We start from the raw sequence: 24,996 nt of genomic DNA on the forward strand, positions 1-24,996 counted from the left end.
GTACAACAATAGCGTCATGCATTACCAAAATAGATAGAGGCTAATTTTAAGTTCCTGTAATACCATAATATATTCTAAAGTCAGCGTAAACAAAAAATGTTCTTAAGTGTTGAGAGAACTACCAACAATTCTTACCTTGAGAAGATACCAAAGCTGCAAGAAGCAGGACAAACCCCACTTTCAACACAGCCATGACGAGACACTGAGAGCTCTGACCCTGGTGCACCAAGGAACACCTCTGACCAATATATAGTCTCAAATACAGTGTTATAGATTCTCCGTCCCTTAACGACACTATTACTGAATAGCTGGGGAATTAAATCTCTTGTATTGATAAGTCATAAATAAGACAACGGCTAGCTCAAAAAGCCTTAGCATTCAAAAACCAGCAAGCTTCATCGAAAGATACAAATGCACTTGACAATCAAATATACCCTGCTAAAAGCAATATCATTAGAAGGATCTTACGACCAATATCAAAGTATAGAATGAGGCATGACCAAAGGCTAATAATATAAAACTTAAGCATCAGATAAAATATGAACACATTACATAACCTATAGTACTAGCATTGCTGTCACAGTAATCAGTAAAACATGTTATTTTTAATAGACCGATGAATTGTTCAAATGCATTGTTCAAATGTGTCTACCACTGGTGAAATGTAATATACAGCAATTTCATTATATTGCAAAAATTTGAGTAAAATAACAGGCTACACCAAAGTGGTATTTTAAATAATTTTTTTAAATAATTTATCCACTAAAACGTCGCAAATTATAAAATAACAAAGCGTTGTAACAATGATAACAGACAAGTTATCCTAATATAGCTTAAGTTTCAACAAGAACTGCCTAAAGAAACTATCACAGGATACAGTAGATTAGCACAAAATGAAAGCGTTTGACTGAAAACAATTGATGTCTACTTATGTATCAATGGCTCCTCGGCGGACATCATGACTTTTTAACAGGCCAAACCTTCTGAAGAACGCTCATTACCGTTCCTTGTATTGTCTGCAACAGCGAATACAACAGAAATACTACTCTTCAAAATCATGGCCAGTCTGAGGCTGAAAACTGCTAACACATGTCATCTTCCTTTACTTCTTGTAACAGCTTAATGACGCAGTATTCTATGGCATTGCAGTCAGCTCATGTGGTACAGCAATATGCCACTTAGATGTCTACTAGGAGCCCCTGGGTTACAGAACCTAAATCGCTACGGCTTACAGGATTGTATTAACGTATACATGTATAACAATTCTATAACGTATAACATGTATTAACGTATACATGTATAACAATTCTATAACGTATAACATGTATTAACGTATAACATGTATAACAAGGAAAACAGCATTATGGTATTGATATTTTTTCATTTGTGAAAACAGTCTTTTATAAAAAATAGCCTTAAATTGAAAAATAAAAAAAGCTCAAGATTTCTCCCATTGACTAGTCAAAGTAATTCACAAGCAAGCATAGGCTATAATTATATATCATAAACTCATAGCAGATACCAAAGCAGATACCGTAGCAGATACCGTAGCAGATACCATAGCAGAACTTGACAATGTCTGGACAAATGAATTCGTTTGTAATGACTTGAATTTTAAAGTATGAAATTTCCGCTGACTCCTGTTAGGAAAACAAACTAAACTTATCAAAATGTATAGTTAGTTGTGGAAGGACAACTCTTAAAGACGAACTTGCATAAAGTTTTAGTACATTTTATCAGAATCGGAATTTTTCCATCATTTGAGTTTCCGACTGATGTGATCCGACTGCCAGAATATTGCAAGGTTAAAATCAACCAAAATTGATCGCATCTAAAACGCTCTTAAGAACAATATGTGGGAAATGATGTCACTAGTTGCCATTGTTGATATAGTTTATATCGGCTATTCCGTCTAAACTGCAGTATTACGAGTCTTTATTCTCTCGGTCTCTTTGCAACTATAGACGTCATCATCGCACTTTTGCATGATTGGAGCATTTTAACAATGATTTTTGTCGATTTTAATCTGGAAACATCCTGGTAGACAGATCACTTCAAATATCAAAAACAATCAGAAATGATGAAAAATACTGATATTTGCTGATGAAATCTACTAAAGATTTGTGTAAGTTCATCTTCAAAGAGAAGATAACCCTGAAGACCCAAACGCGTTTACCAAAACTAGGAACTTGGTTTACCGGGTAAGATCCGATAGAGAAACTGATGGTCATGTAAAGATGACCCGAGTAAAGATATTACCAGTGCTAGGATATAAGCTTACTAGGCGCTCAGTATAGACTGAAAAGAGTGACTGCAGGTAAAATATACTGTTTGCATCGTGGGATGAATAGAGTCACAACATAACGGTAATCGCAAAGTATGATACGATGGACATGCTTGTGATAACAATGAAGGTAGAGCAGTTGGCATTAGCCTGAGAAGAACATAGCAAGCATAAACTGAAACATGTACTACAATGTGTGCACAATTCCGCAACTAAAACTACTGGGATCACAGGCTACCTCTGTTTATTGAGCCAGACTTCTAAAGAAGGCTAGAATCTACAAAAACGCAGTTTAAATTGAATGAAAGGCAGCAGTCGGCAGCATATCCTCTTCTCAATCTTTGAAAGCCAGTAAAAAACCAGAGAATGGTTGGTGAATATCAACTTGGGGAGCATGGCCAGTTACTGAACAGTGAATATAAACGAATGAGTGGTGACTCGAGTGGCAGCACCACAACACTCTGCATATCTACAGTACGATCCGTCAGCAACTGCTTTCAGCATTTAGCTTGGCTGCAAACATGTAAACATTGCCAGCAACGTTTTAAAGATTAGCCCAGTTCCTTGTCAGTGATTATTGACGGTAAGACAAACTCCCTGCGATACAACGGTAGACAGCGTATTGTATGCTACAGCTCACAGCATTACATGAGAACCCACGTAGTAATGATAGTACTGACCGTCTCTTATAAATAAGACTAAATCTCCTGACCATACATAAAGTACTAGAGGAAAAAACCTTCCTCCAAGCACAAGGCTCAAGATTGAAACAGGCAATGCATTTACTTTGCCAAAGCGCAGGTTAGTGATAGAAGTGTCAAGCTGTACACGTTATCCTAAACCTATATTTATCAATCTCAGTGTTTGTCCGTCCGTTGTCTGTCATCCGTTTGTCCAGTTATAGCGAATAAAGTTTAAGGTACGAAAAATCTGCTTCGCAGAGGATACGAGCTTGGAACCTCTAGGTCTGCAGATAGACAAGTCAACCTATTAGACTACAAGTTCAACTGGTCGTTGCAATTAATAATAGTGCACATACTTATTACATCGGTTAAAATGGGCACGCTTAAAACACTTGGGAAAATAATATTGGCTAATAACTGACGCTAATGTTAGTTAACGTTAAATAACTATTAACGTAACGTCACAAGCTGGCTTCATATGTAGGACATGGCTCCTACATAGTAAGTTACTAGCCTTACTAGCTTAAGCTACTCAACTCATTGTGTAATTATTTTATTACCTGCGCAACTCCAGGCATTCACCTAGTGATGTGTATAATATAACCGTAAAACCTCACAACCATTCACAAACTTTTAGAGATTGCCGGAAATCAAGCCTTCATGTCATCACACAGACCTAGTGAGTTAAAAGTAGTTTTCAGTAGCTCTGGAGAGATGAATATGGGAAAGCTAGTAACTCACCTTATTGCCTGTAGTGCTTGGACTTGGTCTGTTCACAGGTAGATTCTTGTCAGGCATTGAGTCAAGTAGTTTCTGGTACCTCAGCTGAAACAGAGCATATAAAATCACCTTTTGTCTCATCTTGTCTGATATTGTATATTATGAGGATTCCAACATCCAATGTGCCCACGTTCATTGTCTATGGATCCTTAGCAATGATACTCTAACATGTTTTCTATTTTAAGATGATTAATTATAGCTAACTCCTTTTGGCCTAATACATTTATGAATACATCTATGAATACTTCTAGCGATATATCTACTATATACTGATTGTAATGAAACATAAATCTTTTTGATTCTTATGCTTTAGCCTTGCAAACAAGTATCTTACTGGAACTATCAACTATCTAATGACCACATATAATGTATATCTATCGACTAAATCTTTGCGCTAAACTAGAAGCAGGGTTTTTAGCCTTGTACTAGTGAACTACATCCAAACCCCTACAAAAAATATTAAATTATTCTGAGAGCAGGTTGATATATTAAAACTGTTGTATTTCAGAGCAAGTATTTCTATACGATGGCATCACATTTCATTTAATTCGTTTTAAAGCCCAACAACCTATGTAAATTCCCTAATACACTCTGCCAGTAAATGCACATATTATTAAATGAGTGGATTACATATAGCTATGTAAAGATGAAATTAAAAAACTGCAAAATATAGAAAAAAAACACAATTACTCTAGTACTGATCCATGAAAAAGTTACACTATTATAGTAATTTGAATGCAGATGAAGGGGTAGGTGATGCAACACAAAGGTAAAAGAGAGTGATAGTATTATACTGCGTAACTTACTCTCTTGAATATAGACTAGATGGAACTAGATGGACTAGATTTACATTAATTTATACCAATTTTTTGCATTTACAAATGTCAGAACATTGCAATACTTCAAAAATGTAGCTCAAAAATTTGTTAAGAGAGAGCGAAATATTTGCTTGAATTTTTCATTATATGTTGAAAGGTTCTTATGGAAAGGTGCTTCTGAATGAAGGATTAGTGAGAAGTTTAGGTTATATTAAGGGTTAGAAATGAGAATAACAAGAATGTGAAATGAGAATAACAAGAATATGAAATGAGAATAACACAAGAATGTGAAATGAGAATAACAAGAATGTGAAATGAGAATAACAAGAATATGAAATGAGAATAACAAGAATATGAAATGAGAATAACAAGAATGTGAAATGAGAATAACAAGAATATGAAATGAGAATAACAAGAATGTGAAATGAGAATAACAAGAATGTGAAATGAGAATAACAAGAATATGAAATGAGAATAACAAGAATATGAAATGAGAATAACAAGAATGTGAAATGAGAATAACAAGAATATGAAATGAGAATAACAAGAATGTGAAATGAGAATAACAAGAATGTGAAATGAGAATAACAAGAATATGAAATGAGAATAACAAGAATGTGAAATGAGAATAACAAGAATATGAAATGAGAATAACAAGAATGTGAAATGAGAATAACAAGAATATGAAATGAGAATAACAAGAATGTGAAATGAGAATAACAAGAATATGAAATGAGAATGACAAGAATGTGAAATGAGAATAACAAGAATGTGAAATGAGAATAACAAGAATATGAAATGAGAATAACAAGAATATGAAATGAGAATAACAAGAATGTGAAATGAGAATAACAAGAATATGAAATGAGAATAACAAGAATGTGAAATGAGAATAACAAGAATGTGAAATGAGAATAACAAGAATATGAAATGAGAATAACAAGAATGTGAAATGAGAATAACAAGAATATGAAATGAGAATAACAAGAATGTGAAATGAGAATAACAAGAATATGAAATGAGAATAACAAGAATGTGAAATGAGAATAACAAGAATATGAAATGAGAATAACAAGAATGTGAAATGAGAATAACAAGAATGTGAAATGAGAATAACAAGAATATGAAATGAGAATAACAAGAATGTGAAATGAGAATAACAAGAATATGAAATGAGAATAACAAGAATGTGAAATGAGAATAACAAGAATATGAAATGAGAATAACAAGAATGTGAAATGAGAATAACAAGAATGTGAAATGAGAATAACAAGAATGTGAAATGAGAATAACAAGAATATGAAATGAGAATAACAAGAATATGAAATGAGAATAACAAGAATGTGAAATGAGAATAACAAGAATATGAAATGAGAATAACAAGAATATGAAATGAGAATAACAAGAATGTGAAATGAGAATAACAAGAATGTGAAATGAGAATAACAAGAATGTGAAATGAGAATAACAAGAATATGAAATGAGAATAGCAAGAATATGAAATGAGAATAACAAGAATGTGAAATGAGAATAACAAGAATATGAAATGAGAATAACAAGAATGTGAAATGAGAATAGCAAGAATATGAAATGAGAATAACAAGAATATGAAATGAGAATAACAAGAATATGAAATGAGAATAACAAGAATATGAAATGAGAATAACAAGAATATGAAATGAGAATAACAAGAATATGAAATGAGAATAACAAGAATATGAAATGAGAATAACAAGAATGTGAAATGAGAATAACAAGAATATGAAATGAGAATAACAAGAATATGAAATGAGAATAACAAGAATATGAAATGAGAATAACAAGAATGTGAAATGAGAATAGCAAGAATGTGAAATGAGAATAACAAGAATGTGAAATGAGAATAACAAGAATATGAAATGAGAATAACAAGAATATGAAATGAGAATAACAAGAATGTGAAATGAGAATAACAAGAATGTGAAATGAGAATAACAAGAATATGAAATGAGAATAACAAGAATATGAAATGAGAATAACAAGAATGTGAAATGAGAATAACAAGAATATGAAATGAGAATAACAAGAATGTGAAATGAGAATAACAAGAATGTGAAATGAGAATAACAAGAATATGAAATGAGAATAACAAGAATGTGAAATGAGAATAACAAGAATATGAAATGAGAATAACAAGAATGTGAAATGAGAATAACAAGAATATGAAATGAGAATAACAAGAATGTGAAATGAGAATAACAAGAATATGAAATGAGAATAACAAGAATGTGAAATGAGAATAACAAGAATGTGAAATGAGAATAACAAGAATATGAAATGAGAATAACAAGAATGTGAAATGAGAATAACAAGAATATGAAATGAGAATAACAAGAATGTGAAATGAGAATAACAAGAATATGAAATGAGAATAACAAGAATGTGAAATGAGAATAACAAGAATGTGAAATGAGAATAACAAGAATGTGAAATGAGAATAACAAGAATATGAAATGAGAATAACAAGAATATGAAATGAGAATAACAAGAATGTGAAATGAGAATAACAAGAATATGAAATGAGAATAACAAGAATATGAAATGAGAATAACAAGAATGTGAAATGAGAATAACAAGAATGTGAAATGAGAATAACAAGAATGTGAAATGAGAATAACAAGAATATGAAATGAGAATAGCAAGAATATGAAATGAGAATAACAAGAATGTGAAATGAGAATAACAAGAATATGAAATGAGAATAACAAGAATGTGAAATGAGAATAGCAAGAATATGAAATGAGAATAACAAGAATATGAAATGAGAATAACAAGAATATGAAATGAGAATAACAAGAATATGAAATGAGAATAACAAGAATATGAAATGAGAATAACAAGAATATGAAATGAGAATAACAAGAATATGAAATGAGAATAACAAGAATATGAAATGAGAATAACAAGAATATGAAATGAGAATAACAAGAATATGAAATGAGAATAACAAGAATATGAAATGAGAATAACAAGAATATGAAATGAGAATAACAAGAATATGAAATGAGAATAACAAGAATATGAAATGAGAATAACAAGAATATGAAATGAGAATAACAAGTATATGAAATGAGAATAACAAGAATGTGAAATGAGAATAACAAGAATATGAAATGAGAATAACAAGAATGTGAAATGAGAATAACAAGAATATGAAATGAGAATAACAAGAATGTGAAATGAGAATAACAAGAATATGAAATGAGAATAACAAGAATATGAAATGAGAATAACAAGAATGTGAAATGAGAATAACAAGAATATGAAATGAGAATAACAAGAATATGAAATGAGAATAACAAGAATATGAAATGAGAATAACAAGAATGTGAAATGAGAATAACAAGAATGTGAAATGAGAATAACAAGAATATGAAATGAGAATAACAAGAATGTGAAATGAGAATAACAAGAATATGAAATGAGAATAACAAGAATATGAAATGAGAATAACAAGAATGTGAAATGAGAATAACAAGAATATGAAATGAGAATAACAAGAATATGAAATGAGAATAACAAGAATATGAAATGAGAATAACAAGAATGTGAAATGAGAATAACAAGAATATGAAATGAGAATAACAAGAATATGAAATGAGAATAACAAGAATATGAAATGAGAATAACAAGAATGTGAAATGAGAATAACAAGAATATGAAATGAGAATAACAAGAATATGAAATGAGAATAACAAGAATATGAAATGAGAATAACAAGAATGTGAAATGAGAATAACAAGAATATGAAATGAGAATAACAAGAATATGAAATGAGAATAACAAGTATATGAAATGAGAATAACAAGAATATGAAATGAGAATAACAAGAATATGAAATGAGAATAACAAGAATATGAAATGAGAATAACAAGAATGTGAAATGAGAATAACAAGAATATGAAATGAGAATAGCAAGAATATGAAATGAGAATAACAAGAATATGAAATGAGAATAACAAGAATATGAAATGAGAATAACAAGAATATGAAATGAGAATAACAAGAATATGAAATGAGAATAACAAGAATATGAAATGAGAATAACAAGAATATGAAATGAGAATAACAAGAATATGAAATGAGAATAACAAGAATATGAAATGAGAATAACAAGAATATGAAATGAGAATAACAAGAATATGAAATGAGAATAACAAGAATATGAAATGAGAATAACAAGAATGTGAAATGAGAATAACAAGAATATGAAATGAGAATAACAAGAATGTGAAATGAGAATAGCAAGAATATGAAATGAGAATAACAAGAATATGAAATGAGAATAACAAGAATATGAAATGAGAATAACAAGAATATGAAATGAGAATAACAAGAATATGAAATGAGAATAACAAGAATATGAAATGAGAATAACAAGAATATGAAATGAGAATAACAAGAATGTGAAATGAGAATAACAAGAATATGAAATGAGAATAACAAGAATATGAAATGAGAATAACAAGAATGTGAAATGAGAATAACAAGAATATGAAATGAGAATAGCAAGAATATGAAATGAGAATAACAAGAATATGAAATGAGAATAACAAGAATATGAAATGAGAATAACAAGAATATGAAATGAGAATAACAAGAATATGAAATGAGAATAACAAGAATATGAAATGAGAATAACAAGAATATGAAATGAGAATAACAAGAATATGAAATGAGAATAACAAGAATATGAAATGAGAATAACAAGAATATGAAATGAGAATAACAAGAATATGAAATGAGAATAACAAGAATATGAAATGAGAATAACAAGAATGTGAAATGAGAATAACAAGAATATGAAATGAGAATAACAAGAATGTGAAATGAGAATAGCAAGAATATGAAATGAGAATAACAAGAATATGAAATGAGAATAACAAGAATATGAAATGAGAATAACAAGAATATGAAATGAGAATAACAAGAATATGAAATGAGAATAACAAGAATATGAAATGAGAATAACAAGAATATGAAATGAGAATAACAAGAATGTGAAATGAGAATAACAAGAATATGAAATGAGAATAACAAGAATGTGAAATGAGAATAACAAGAATATGAAATGAGAATAACAAGAATATGAAATGAGAATAACAAGAATATGAAATGAGAATAACAAGAATGTGAAATGAGAATAACAAGAATATGAAATGAGAATAACAAGAATATGAAATGAGAATAACAAGAATGTGAAATGAGAATAGCAAGAATATGAAATGAGAATAACAAGAATATGAAATGAGAATAACAAGAATATGAAATGAGAATAACAAGAATATGAAATGAGAATAACAAGAATATGAAATGAGAATAACAAGAATATGAAATGAGAATAACAAGTATATGAAATGAGAATAACAAGAATATGAAATGAGAATAACAAGAATATGAAATGAGAATAACAAGAATATGAAATGAGAATAACAAGAATATGAAATGAGAATAACAAGAATATGAAATGAGAATAACAAGAATGTGAAATGAGAATAAACAGAATATGAAATGAGAATAACAAGAATGTGAAATGAGAATAACAAGAATATGAAATGAGAATAAGAAGAATGTGAAATGAGAATAACAAGAATATGAAATGAGAATAACAAGAATATGAAATGAGAATAACAAGAATATGAAATGAGAATAACAAGAATATGAAATGAGAATAACAAGAATATGAAATGAGAATAACAAGAATGTGAAATGAGAATAGCAAGAATGTGAAATGAGAATAACAAGAATGTGAAATGAGAATAACAAGAATATGAAATGAGAATAACAAGAATATGAAATGAGAATAACAAGAATGTGAAATGAGAATAACAAGAATGTGAAATGAGAATAGCAAGAATATGAAATGAGAATAACAAGAATGTGAAATGAGAATAACAAGAATATGAAATGAGAATAACAAGAATATGAAATGAGAATAACAAGAATGTGAAATGAGAATAACAAGAATATGAAATGAGAATAACAAGAATATGAAATGAGAATAACAAGAATGTGAAATGAGAATAACAAGAATATGAAATGAGAATAACAAGAATGTGAAATGAGAATAGCAAGAATATGAAATGAGAATAACAAGAATATGAAATGAGAATAACAAGAATATGAAATGAGAATAACAAGAATATGAAATGAGAATAACAAGAATATGAAATGAGAATAACAAGAATGTGAAATGAGAATAACAAGAATATGAAATGAGAATAACAAGAATGTGAAATGAGAATAACAAGAATATGAAATGAGAATAACAAGAATATGAAATGAGAATAACAAGAATGTGAAATGAGAATAGCAAGAATGTGAAATGAGAATAACAAGAATGTGAAATGAGAATAACAAGAATATGAAATGAGAATAACAAGAATATGAAATGAGAATAACAAGAATGTGAAATGAGAATAACAAGAATATGAAATGAGAATAACAAGAATGTGAAATGAGAATAACAAGAATATGAAATGAGAATAACAAGAATGTGAAATGAGAATAACAAGAATATGAAATGAGAATAACAAGAATATGAAATGAGAATAACAAGAATGTGAAATGAGAATAGCAAGAATGTGAAATGAGAATAACAAGAATGTGAAATGAGAATAACAAGAATATGAAATGAGAATAACAAGAATATGAAATGAGAATAACAAGAATATGAAATGAGAATAACAAGAATGTGAAATGAGAATAACAAGAATGTGAAATGAGAATAGCAAGAATATGAAATGAGAATAACAAGAATATGAAATGAGAATAACAAGAATATGAAATGAGAATAACAAGAATATGAAATGAGAATAACAAGAATGTGAAATGAGAATAGCAAGAATATGAAATGAGAATAACAAGAATGTGAAATGAGAATAACAAGAATATGAAATGAGAATAACAAGAATATGAAATGAGAATAACAAGAATGTGAAATGAGAATAACAAGAATATGAAATGAGAATAACAAGAATATGAAATGAGAATAACAAGAATGTGAAATGAGAATAGCAAGAATATGAAATGAGAATAACAAGAATGTGAAATGAGAATAACAAGAATATGAAATGAGAATAACAAGAATATGAAATGAGAATAACAAGAATATGAAATGAGAATAACAAGAATATGAAATGAGAATAGCAAGAATATGAAATGAGAATAACAAGAATGTGAAATGAGAATAGCAAGAATATGAAATGAGAATAACAAGAATGTGAAATGAGAATAACAAGAATATGAAATGAGAATAACAAGTATATGAAATGAGAATAACAAGAATGTGAAATGAGAATAACAAGAATATGAAATGAGAATAACAAGAATATGAAATGAGAATAACAAGAATATGAAATGAGAATAACAAGAATGTGAAATGAGAATAGCAAGAATATGAAATGAGAATAACAAGAATGTGAAATGAGAATAGCAAGAATATGAAATGAGAATAACAAGAATATGAAATGAGAATAGCAAGAATATGAAATGAGAATAACAAGAATATGAAATGAGAATAACAAGAATGTGAAATGAGAATAACAAGAATATGAAATGAGAATAACAAGAATGTGAAATGAGAATAACAAGAATATGAAATGAGAATAACAAGAATGTGAAATGAGAATAACAAGAATATGAAATGAGAATGACAAGAATATGAAATGAGAATAACAAGAATGTGAAATGAGAATAACAAGAATATGAAATGAGAATAACAAGAATGTGAAATGAGAATAACAAGAATATGAAATGAGAATAACAAGAATATGAAATGAGAATAACAAGAATGTGAAATGAGAATAACAAGAATATGAAATGAGAATAACAAGAATGTGAAATGAGAATAGCAAGAATATGAAATGAGAATAACAAGAATGTGAAATGAGAATAGCAAGAATATGAAATGAGAATAACAAGAATATGAAATGAGAATAGCAAGAATATGAAATGAGAATAACAAGAATATGAAATGAGAATAACAAGAATGTGAAATGAGAATAACAAGAATATGAAATGAGAATAACAAGAATGTGAAATGAGAATAACAAGAATATGAAATGAGAATAACAAGAATATGAAATGAGAATAACAAGAATATGAAATGAGAATAACAAGAATGTGAAATGAGAATAGCAAGAATATGAAATGAGAATAACAAGAATGTGAAATGAGAATAGCAAGAATATGAAATGAGAATAACAAGAATATGAAATGAGAATAGCAAGAATATGAAATGAGAATAACAAGAATATGAAATGAGAATAACAAGAATGTGAAATGAGAATAACAAGAATGTGAAATGAGAATAACAAGAATGTGAAATGAGAATAACAAGAATATGAAATGAGAATAACAAGAATGTGAAATGAGAATAACAAGAATATGAAATGAGAATAACAAGTATATGAAATGAGAATAACAAGAATATGAAATGAGAATAGCAAGAATGTGAAATGAGAATAACAAGAATGTGAAATGAGAATAACAAGAATGTGAAATGAGAATAACAAGAATATGAAATGAGAATAACAAGTATATGAAATGAGAATAACAAGAATATGAAATGAGAATAACAAGAATATGAAATGAGAATAACAAGAATGTGAAATGATAATAACAAGAATATGAAATGAGAATAACAAGAATGTGAAATGAGAATAACAAGAATATGAAATGAGAATAACAAGAATATGAAATGAGAATAACAAGAATATGAAATGAGAATAACAAGAATGTGAAATGAGAATAGCAAGAATATGAAATGAGAATAACAAGAATGTGAAATGAGAATAGCAAGAATATGAAATGAGAATAACAAGAATATGAAATGAGAATAGCAAGAATATGAAATGAGAATAACAAGAATATGAAATGAGAATAACAAGAATGTGAAATGAGAATAACAAGAATATGAAATGAGAATAACAAGAATGTGAAATGAGAATAACAAGAATATGAAATGAGAATAACAAGAATATGAAATGAGAATAACAAGAATATGAAATGAGAATAACAAGAATGTGAAATGAGAATAGCAAGAATATGAAATGAGAATAACAAGAATGTGAAATGAGAATAGCAAGAATATGAAATGAGAATAACAAGAATATGAAATGAGAATAGCAAGAATATGAAATGAGAATAACAAGAATATGAAATGAGAATAACAAGAATGTGAAATGAGAATAACAAGAATGTGAAATGAGAATAACAAGAATGTGAAATGAGAATAACAAGAATATGAAATGAGAATAACAAGAATGTGAAATGAGAATAACAAGAATATGAAATGAGAATAACAAGTATATGAAATGAGAATAACAAGAATATGAAATGAGAATAGCAAGAATGTGAAATGAGAATAACAAGAATGTGAAATGAGAATAACAAGAATGTGAAATGAGAATAACAAGAATATGAAATGAGAATAACAAGTATATGAAATGAGAATAACAAGAATATGAAATGAGAATAACAAGAATATGAAATGAGAATAACAAGAATGTGAAATGAGAATAACAAGAATATGAAATGAGAATAACAAGAATATGAAATGAGAATAACAAGAATGTGAAATGAGAATAACAAGAATATGAAATGAGAATAACAAGAATGTGAAATGAGAATAACAAGAATATGAAATGAGAATAACAAGAATATGAAATGAGAATAACAAGAATATGAAATGAGAATAACAAGAATGTGAAATGAGAATAGCAAGAATATGAAATGAGAATAACAAGAATGTGAAATGAGAATAGCAAGAATATGAAATGAGAATAACAAGAATGTGAAATGAGAATAACAAGAATATGAAATGAGAATAACAAGAATGTGAAATGAGAATAGCAAGAATATGAAATGAGAATAACAAGAATGTGAAATGAGAATAGCAAGAATATGAAATGAGAATAACAAGAATATGAAATGAGAATAACAAGAATGTGAAATGAGAATAGCAAGAATGTGAAATGAGAATAACAAGAATGTGAAATGAGAATAACAAGAATGTGAAATGAGAATAACAAGAATATGAAATGAGAATAACAAGAATATGAAATGAGAATAACAAGAATATGAAATGAGAATAACAAGAATGTGAAATGAGAATAACAAGAATATGAAATGAGAATAACAAGAATATGAAATGAGAATAACAAGAATATGAAATGAGAATAACAAGAATATGAAATGAGAATAACAAGAATATGAAATGAGAATAACAAGAATATGAAATGAGAATAACAAGAATGTGAAATGAGAATAGCAAGAATGTGAAATGAGAATAACAAGAATGTGAAATGAGAATAACAAGAATATGAAATGAGAATAACAAGAATATGAAATGAGAATAACAAGAATGTGAAATGAGAATAACAAGAATATGAAATGAGAATAACAAGAATATGAAATGAGAATAACAAGAATGTGAAATGAGAATAGCAAGAATGTGAAATGAGAATAACAAGAATGTGAAATGAGAATAACAAGAATATGAAATGAGAATAACAAGAATGTGAAATGAGAATAACAAGAATATGAAATGAGAATAACAAGAATATGAAATGAGAATAACAAGAATGTGAAATGAGAATAACAAGAATGTGAAATGAGAATAACAATAATGTGAAATGAGAATAACAAGAATATGAAATGAGAATAACAAGTATATGAAATGAGAATAACAAGAATATGAAATGAGAATAACAAGAATATGAAATGAGAATAACAAGAATGTGAAATGAGAATAACAAGAATATGAAATGAGAATAACAAGAATATGAAATGAGAATAACAAGAATGTGAAATGAGAATAACAAGAATATGAAATGAGAATAACAAGAATATGAAATGAGAATAACAAGAATGTGAAATGAGAATAACAAGAATGTGAAATGAGAATAACAAGAATATGAAATGAGAATAACAAGAATATGAAATGAGAATAACAAGAATGTGAAATGAGAATAACAAGAATATGAAATGAGAATAACAAGAATATGAAATGAGAATAACAAGAATATGAAATGAGAATAACAAGAATGTGAAATGAGAATAACAAGAATATGAAATGAGAATAACAAGAATATGAAATGAGAATAACAAGAATGTGAAATGAGAATAACAAGAATGTGAAATGAGAATAACAAGAATATGAAATGAGAATAACAAGAATATGAAATGAGAATAACAAGAATATGAAATGAGAATAACAAGAATATGAAATGAGAATAACAAGAATATGAAATGAGAATAACAAGAATGTGAAATGAGAATAGCAAGAATGTGAAATGAGAATAACAAGAATGTGAAATGAGAATAACAAGAATATGAAATGAGAATAACAAGAATGTGAAATGAGAATAACAAGAATATGAAATGAGAATAACAAGAATATGAAATGAGAATAACAAGAATATGAAATGAGAATAACAAGAATGTGAAATGAGAATAACAAGAATATGAAATGAGAATAACAAGAATGTGAAATGAGAATAACAAGAATATGAAATGAGAATAACAAGAATATGAAATGAGAATAACAAGAATGTGAAATGAGAATAGCAAGAATGTGAAATGAGAATAACAAGAATGTGAAATGAGAATAACAAGAATATGAAATGAGAATAACAAGAATGTGAAATGAGAATAACAAGAATATGAAATGAGAATAACAAGAATATGAAATGAGAATAACAAGAATGTGAAATGAGAATAACAAGAATGTGAAATGAGAATAACAAGAATGTGAAATGAGAATAACAAGAATATGAAATGAGAATAACAAGTATATGAAATGAGAATAACAAGAATATGAAATGAGAATAACAAGAATATGAAATGAGAATAACAAGAATGTGAAATGAGAATAACAAGAATATGAAATGAGAATAACAAGAATATGAAATGAGAATAACAAGAATGTGAAATGAGAATAACAAGAATATGAAATGAGAATAACAAGAATATGAAATGAGAATAACAAGAATGTGAAATGAGAATAACAAGAATGTGAAATGAGAATAACAAGAATATGAAATGAGAATAACAAGAATATGAAATGAGAATAACAAGAATGTGAAATGAGAATAGCAAGAATATGAAATGAGAATAACAAGAATATGAAATGAGAATAACAAGAATGTGAAATGAGAATAACAAGAATGTGAAATGAGAATAGCAAGAATGTGAAATGAGAATAACAAGAATGTGAAATGAGAATAACAAGAATGTGAAATGAGAATAACAAGAATATGAAATGAGAATAACAAGAATATGAAATGAGAATAACAAGAATGTGAAATGAGAATAACAAGAATGTGAAAGGAGAATAACAAGAATATGAAATGAGAATAACAAGAATATGAAATGAGAATAACAAGAATATGAAATGAGAATAACAAGAATATGAAATGAGAATAACAAGAATATGAAATGAGAATAACAAGAATGTGAAATGAGAATAACAAGAATGTGAAATGAGAATAACAAGAATATGAAATGAGAATAACAAGAATATGAAATGAGAATAGCAAGAATGTGAAATGAGAATAACAAGAATGTGAAATGAGAATAACAAGAATGTGAAATGAGAATAACAAGAATGTGAAATGAGAATAACAAGAATATGAAATGAGAATAACAAGAATGTGAAATGAGAATAGCAAGAATGTGAAATGAGAATAACAAGAATGTGAAATGAGAATAACAAGAATGTGAAATGAGAATAACAAGAATATGAAATGAGAATAACAAGAATATGAAATGAGAATAACAAGAATGTGAAATGAGAATAACAAGAATGTGAAATGAGAATAACAAGAATATGAAATGAGAATAACAAGAATATGAAATGAGAATAACAAGAATATGAAATGAGAATAACAAGAATATGAAATGAGAATAACAAGAATATGAAATGAGAATAACAAGAATATGAAATGAGAATAACAAGAATGTGAAATGAGAATAACAAGAATATGAAATGAGAATAACAAGAATATGAAATGAGAATAACAAGAATGTGAAATGAGAATAACAAGAATGTGAAATGAGAATAACAAGAATGTGAAATGAGAATAACAAGAATATGAAATGAGAATAACAAGTATATGAAATGAGAATAACAAGAATATGAAATGAGAATAACAAGAATATGAAATGAGAATAACAAGAATGTGAAATGAGAATAACAAGAATATGAAATGAGAATAACAAGAATATGAAATGAGAATAACAAGAATGTGAAATGAGAATAACAAGAATATGAAATGAGAATAACAAGAATATGAAATGAGAATAACAAGAATGTGAAATGAGAATAACAAGAATGTGAAATGAGAATAACAAGAATATGAAATAAGAATAACAAGAATATGAAATGAGAATAACAAGAATGTGAAATGAGAATAACAAGAATATGAAATGAGAATAACAAGAATATGAAATGAGAATAACAAGAATGTGAAATGAGAATAACAAGAATATGAAATGAGAATAACAAGAATATGAAATGAGAATAACAAGAATGTGAAATGAGAATAACAAGAATGTGAAATGAGAATAACAAGAATATGAAATGAGAATAACAAGAATATGAAATGAGAATAACAAGAATGTGAAATGAGAATAGCAAGAATATGAAATGAGAATAACAAGAATATGAAATGAGAATAACAAGAATATGAAATGAGAATAACAAGAATGTGAAATGAGAATAGCAAGAATGTGAAATGAGAATAACAAGAATGTGAAATGAGAATAACAAAAATATGAAATGAGAATAACAAGAATGTGAAATGAGAATAACAAGAATATGAAATGAGAATAACAAGAATATGAAATGAGAATAACAAGAATGTGAAATGAGAATAACAAGAATGTGAAATGAGAATAACAAGAATGTGAAATGAGAATAACAAGAATATGAAATGAGAATAACAAGTATATGAAATGAGAATAACAAGAATATGAAATGAGAATAACAAGAATATGAAATGAGAATAACAAGAATGTGAAATGAGAATAACAAGAATATGAAATGAGAATAACAAGAATATGAAATGAGAATAACAAGAATGTGAAATGAGAATAACAAGAATATGAAATGAGAATAACAAGAATATGAAATGAGAATAACAAGAATGTGAAATGAGAATAACAAGAATGTGAAATGAGAATAACAAGAATATGAAATAAGAATAACAAGAATATGAAATGAGAATAACAAGAATGTGAAATGAGAATAACAAGAATATGAAATGAGAATAACAAGAATATGAAATGAGAATAACAAGAATATGAAATGAGAATAACAAGAATGTGAAATGAGAATAACAAGAATATGAAATGAGAATAACAAGAATATGAAATGAGAATAACAAGAATGTGAAATGAGAATAACAAGAATGTGAAATGAGAATAACAAGAATATGAAATGAGAATAACAAGAATATGAAATGAGAATAACAAGAATGTGAAATGAGAATAACAAGAATATGAAATGAGAATAACAAGAATATGAAATGAGAATAACAAGAATATGAAATGAGAATAACAAGAATATGAAATGAGAATAACAAGAATGTGAAATGAGAATAGCAAGAATATGAAATGAGAATAACAAGAATATGAAATGAGAATAACAAGAATGTGAAATGAGAATAGCAAGAATATGAAATGAGAATAACAAGAATATGAAATGAGAATAACAAGAATGTGAAATGAGAATAGCAAGAATATGAAATGAGAATAACAAGAATATGAAATGAGAATAACAAGAATGTGAAATGAGAATAACAAGAATGTGAAATGAGAATAACAAGAATGTGAAATGAGAATAACAAGAATATGAAATGAGAATAACAAGAATATGAAATGAGAATAACAAGAATATGAAATGAGAATAACAAGAATGTGAAATGAGAATAACAAGAATATGAAATGAGAATAACAAGAATATGAAATGAGAATAACAAGAATATGAAATGAGAATAACAAGAATATGAAATGAGAATAACAAGAATATGAAATGAGAATAACAAGAATATGAAATGAGAATAACAAGAATGTGAAATGAGAATAGCAAGAATGTGAAATGAGAATAACAAGAATGTGAAATGAGAATAACAAGAATATGAAATGAGAATAACAAGAATATGAAATGAGAATAACAAGAATGTGAAATGAGAATAACAAGAATATGAAATGAGAATAGCAAGAATGTGAAATGAGAATAACAAGAATATGAAATGAGAATAACAAGAATATGAAATGAGAATAACAAGAATGTGAAATGAGAATAACAAGAATGTGAAATGAGAATAACAAGAATATGAAATGAGAATAACAAGAATGTGAAATGAGAATAACAAGAATATGAAATGAGAATAACAAGTATATGAAATGAGAATAACAAGAATATGAAATGAGAATAGCAAGAATGTGAAATGAGAATAACAAGAATGTGAAATGAGAATAACAAGAATATGAAATGAGAATAACAAGAATGTGAAATGAGAATAACAAGAATATGAAATGAGAATAACAAGTATATGAAATGAGAATAACAAGAATATGAAATGAGAATAACAAGAATATGAAATGAGAATAACAAGAATATGAAATGAGAATAGCAAGAATGTGAAATGAGAATAACAAGAATGTGAAATGAGAATAACAAGAATATGAAATGAGAATAACAAGAATATGAAATGAGAATAACAAGAATATGAAATGAGAATAACAAGAATATGAAATGAGAATAACAAGAATGTGAAATGAGAATAACAAGAATATGAAATGAGAATAACAAGAATATGAAATGAGAATAACAAGAATATGAAATGAGAATAACAAGAATGTGAAATGAGAATAGCAAGAATGTGAAATGAGAATAACAAGAATGTGAAATGAGAATAACAAGAATGTGAAATGAGAATAACAAGAATATGAAATGAGAATAACAAGAATATGAAATGAGAATAACAAGAATGTGAAATGAGAATAACAAGAATGTGAAATGAGAATAACAAGAATATGAAATGAGAATAACAAGAATATGAAATGAGAATAACAAGAATATGAAATGAGAATAACAAGAATATGAAATGAGAATAACAAGAATATGAAATGAGAATAACAAGAATATGAAATGAGAATAACAAGAATGTGAAATGAGAATAACAAGAATATGAAATGAGAATAACAAGAATATGAAATGAGAATAACAAGAATGTGAAATGAGAATAACAAGAATGTGAAATGAGAATAACAAGAATGTGAAATGAGAATAACAAGAATATGAAATGAGAATAACAAGTATATGAAATGAGAATAACAAGAATATGAAATGAGAATAACAAGAATATGAAATGAGAATAACAAGAATGTGAAATGAGAATAACAAGAATATGAAATGAGAATAACAAGAATATGAAATGAGAATAACAAGAATGTGAAATGAGAATAACAAGAATATGAAATGAGAATAACAAGAATATGAAATGAGAATAACAAGAATGTGAAATGAGAATAACAAGAATGTGAAATGAGAATAACAAGAATATGAAATAAGAATAACAAGAATATGAAATGAGAATAACAAGAATGTGAAATGAGAATAACAAGAATATGAAATGAGAATAACAAGAATATGAAATGAGAATAACAAGAATGTGAAATGAGAATAACAAGAATATGAAATGAGAATAACAAGAATATGAAATGAGAATAACAAGAATGTGAAATGAGAATAACAAGAATGTGAAATGAGAATAACAAGAATATGAAATGAGAATAACAAGAATATGAAATGAGAATAACAAGAATGTGAAATGAGAATAGCAAGAATATGAAATGAGAATAACAAGAATATGAAATGAGAATAACAAGAATATGAAATGAGAATAACAAGAATGTGAAATGAGAATAGCAAGAATGTGAAATGAGAATAACAAGAATGTGAAATGAGAATAACAAAAATATGAAATGAGAATAACAAGAATGTGAAATGAGAATAACAAGAATATGAAATGAGAATAACAAGAATATGAAATGAGAATAACAAGAATGTGAAATGAGAATAACAAGAATGTGAAATGAGAATAACAAGAATGTGAAATGAGAATAACAAGAATATGAAATGAGAATAACAAGTATATGAAATGAGAATAACAAGAATATGAAATGAGAATAACAAGAATATGAAATGAGAATAACAAGAATGTGAAATGAGAATAACAAGAATATGAAATGAGAATAACAAGAATATGAAATGAGAATAACAAGAATGTGAAATGAGAATAACAAGAATATGAAATGAGAATAACAAGAATATGAAATGAGAATAACAAGAATGTGAAATGAGAATAACAAGAATGTGAAATGAGAATAACAAGAATATGAAATAAGAATAACAAGAATATGAAATGAGAATAACAAGAATGTGAAATGAGAATAACAAGAATATGAAATGAGAATAACAAGAATATGAAATGAGAATAACAAGAATGTGAAATGAGAATAACAAGAATGTGAAATGAGAATAACAAGAATATGAAATGAGAATAACAAGAATATGAAATGAGAATAACAAGAATGTGAAATGAGAATAACAAGAATGTGAAATGAGAATAACAAGAATATGAAATGAGAATAACAAGAATATGAAATGAGAATAACAAGAATGTGAAATGAGAATAACAAGAATATGAAATGAGAATAACAAGAATATGAAATGAGAATAACAAGAATATGAAATGAGAATAACAAGAATATGAAATGAGAATAACAAGAATGTGAAATGAGAATAGCAAGAATATGAAATGAGAATAACAAGAATATGAAATGAGAATAACAAGAATGTGAAATGAGAATAGCAAGAATATGAAATGAGAATAACAAGAATATGAAATGAGAATAACAAGAATGTGAAATGAGAATAGCAAGAATATGAAATGAGAATAACAAGAATATGAAATGAGAATAACAAGAATGTGAAATGAGAATAACAAGAATGTGAAATGAGAATAACAAGAATGTGAAATGAGAATAACAAGAATATGAAATGAGAATAACAAGAATATGAAATGAGAATAACAAGAATATGAAATGAGAATAACAAGAATGTGAAATGAGAATAACAAGAATATGAAATGAGAATAACAAGAATATGAAATGAGAATAACAAGAATATGAAATGAGAATAACAAGAATATGAAATGAGAATAACAAGAATATGAAATGAGAATAACAAGAATATGAAATGAGAATAACAAGAATGTGAAATGAGAATAGCAAGAATGTGAAATGAGAATAACAAGAATGTGAAATGAGAATAACAAGAATATGAAATGAGAATAACAAGAATATGAAATGAGAATAACAAGAATGTGAAATGAGAATAACAAGAATATGAAATGAGAATAGCAAGAATGTGAAATGAGAATAACAAGAATATGAAATGAGAATAACAAGAATATGAAATGAGAATAACAAGAATGTGAAATGAGAATAACAAGAATGTGAAATGAGAATAACAAGAATATGAAATGAGAATAACAAGAATGTGAAATGAGAATAACAAGAATATGAAATGAGAATAACAAGTATATGAAATGAGAATAACAAGAATATGAAATGAGAATAGCAAGAATGTGAAATGAGAATAACAAGAATGTGAAATGAGAATAACAAGAATATGAAATGAGAATAACAAGAATGTGAAATGAGAATAACAAGAATATGAAATGAGAATAACAAGTATATGAAATGAGAATAACAAGAATATGAAATGAGAATAACAAGAATATGAAATGAGAATAACAAGAATATGAAATGAGAATAGCAAGAATGTGAAATGAGAATAACAAGAATGTGAAATGAGAATAACAAGAATATGAAATGAGAATAACAAGAATGTGAAATGAGAATAACAAGAATATGAAATGAGAATAACAAGAATGTGAAATGAGAATAACAAGAATATGAAATGAGAATAACAAGAATATGAAATGAGAATAACAAGAATGTGAAATGAGAATAGCAAGAATATGAAATGAGAATAACAAGAATATGAAATGAGAATAACAAGAATATGAAATGAGAATAACAAGAATATGAAATGAGAATAACAAGAATGTGAAATGAGAATAACAAGAATATGAAATGAGAATAACAAGAATATGAAATGAGAATAACAAGAATATGAAATGAGAATAACAAGAATATGAAATGAGAATAACAAGAATATGAAATGAGAATAACAAGAATATGAAATGAGAATAACAAGAATGTGAAATGAGAATAGCAAGAATGTGAAATGAGAATAACAAGAATGTGAAATGAGAATAACAAGAATGTGAAATGAGAATAACAAGAATATGAAATGAGAATAACAAGAATATGAAATGAGAATAACAAGAATGTGAAATGAGAATAACAAGAATATGAAATGAGAATAACAAGAATATGAAATGAGAATAACAAGAATATGAAATGAGAATAACAAGAATATGAAATGACAATAACAAGAATGTGAAATGAGAATAGCAAGAATGTGAAATGAGAATAACAAGAATGTGAAATGAGAATAACAAGAATATGAAATGAGAATAACAAGAATATGAAATGAGAATAACAAGAATATGAAATGAGAATAACAAGAATATGAAATGAGAATAACAAGAATATGAAATGAGAATAACAAGAATATGAAATGACAATAACAAGAATGTGAAATGAGAATAGCAAGAATGTGAAATGAGAATAACAAGAATGTGAAATGAGAATAACAAGAATGTGAAATGAGAATAGCAAGAATGTGAAATGAGAATAACAAGAATGTGAAATGAGAATAACAAGAATATGAAATGAGAATAACAAGAATATGAAATGAGAATAACAAGAATATGAAATGAGAATAACAAGAATGTGAAATGAGAATAACAAGAATATGAAATGAGAATAACAAGAATATGAAATGAGAATAACAAGAATATGAAATGAGAATAACAAGAATATGAAATGACAATAACAAGAATGTGAAATGAGAATAGCAAGAATGTGAAATGAGAATAACAAGAATGTGAAATGAGAATAACAAGAATATGAAATGAGAATAACAAGAATATGAAATGAGAATAACAAGAATATGAAATGAGAATAACAAGAATATGAAATGAGAATAACAAGAATATGAAATGAGAATAACAAGAATATGAAATGACAATAACAAGAATGTGAAATGAGAATAGCAAGAATGTGAAATGAGAATAACAAGAATGTGAAATGAGAATAACAAGAATGTGAAATGAGAATAGCAAGAATGTGAAATGAGAATAACAAGAATGTGAAATGAGAATAACAAGAATATGAAATGAGAATA

The 24,996-nt window shown here is 26.9% G+C and overlaps 1 protein-coding gene across 1 annotated transcript in view; it reads right to left on the reverse strand.

Moving 5' to 3' along the window:
• Positions 1–316: 316 nt before the first annotated feature.
• Positions 317–24,996, reverse strand: part of LOC137407074 (protein Fe65 homolog) — a 95,684-nt gene continuing 71,004 nt past the window's right edge. Inside the window, exons 11-12 of the mRNA XM_068093680.1 lie at positions 3,709–3,792; positions 317–1,016 (exon numbers count right to left, since the gene is read on the reverse strand). Of these exons, the coding sequence (XP_067949781.1) occupies positions 957–1,016; positions 3,709–3,792 (144 nt within the window). The 3' untranslated portion in view covers positions 317–956. The remainder of the gene's footprint in view (positions 1,017–3,708; positions 3,793–24,996) is intronic.

Source organism: Watersipora subatra, chromosome 10 (genome assembly GCF_963576615.1).
Source record: "Watersipora subatra chromosome 10, tzWatSuba1.1, whole genome shotgun sequence".
Classification (NCBI taxonomy): domain Eukaryota; kingdom Metazoa; phylum Bryozoa; class Gymnolaemata; order Cheilostomatida; family Watersiporidae; genus Watersipora; species Watersipora subatra.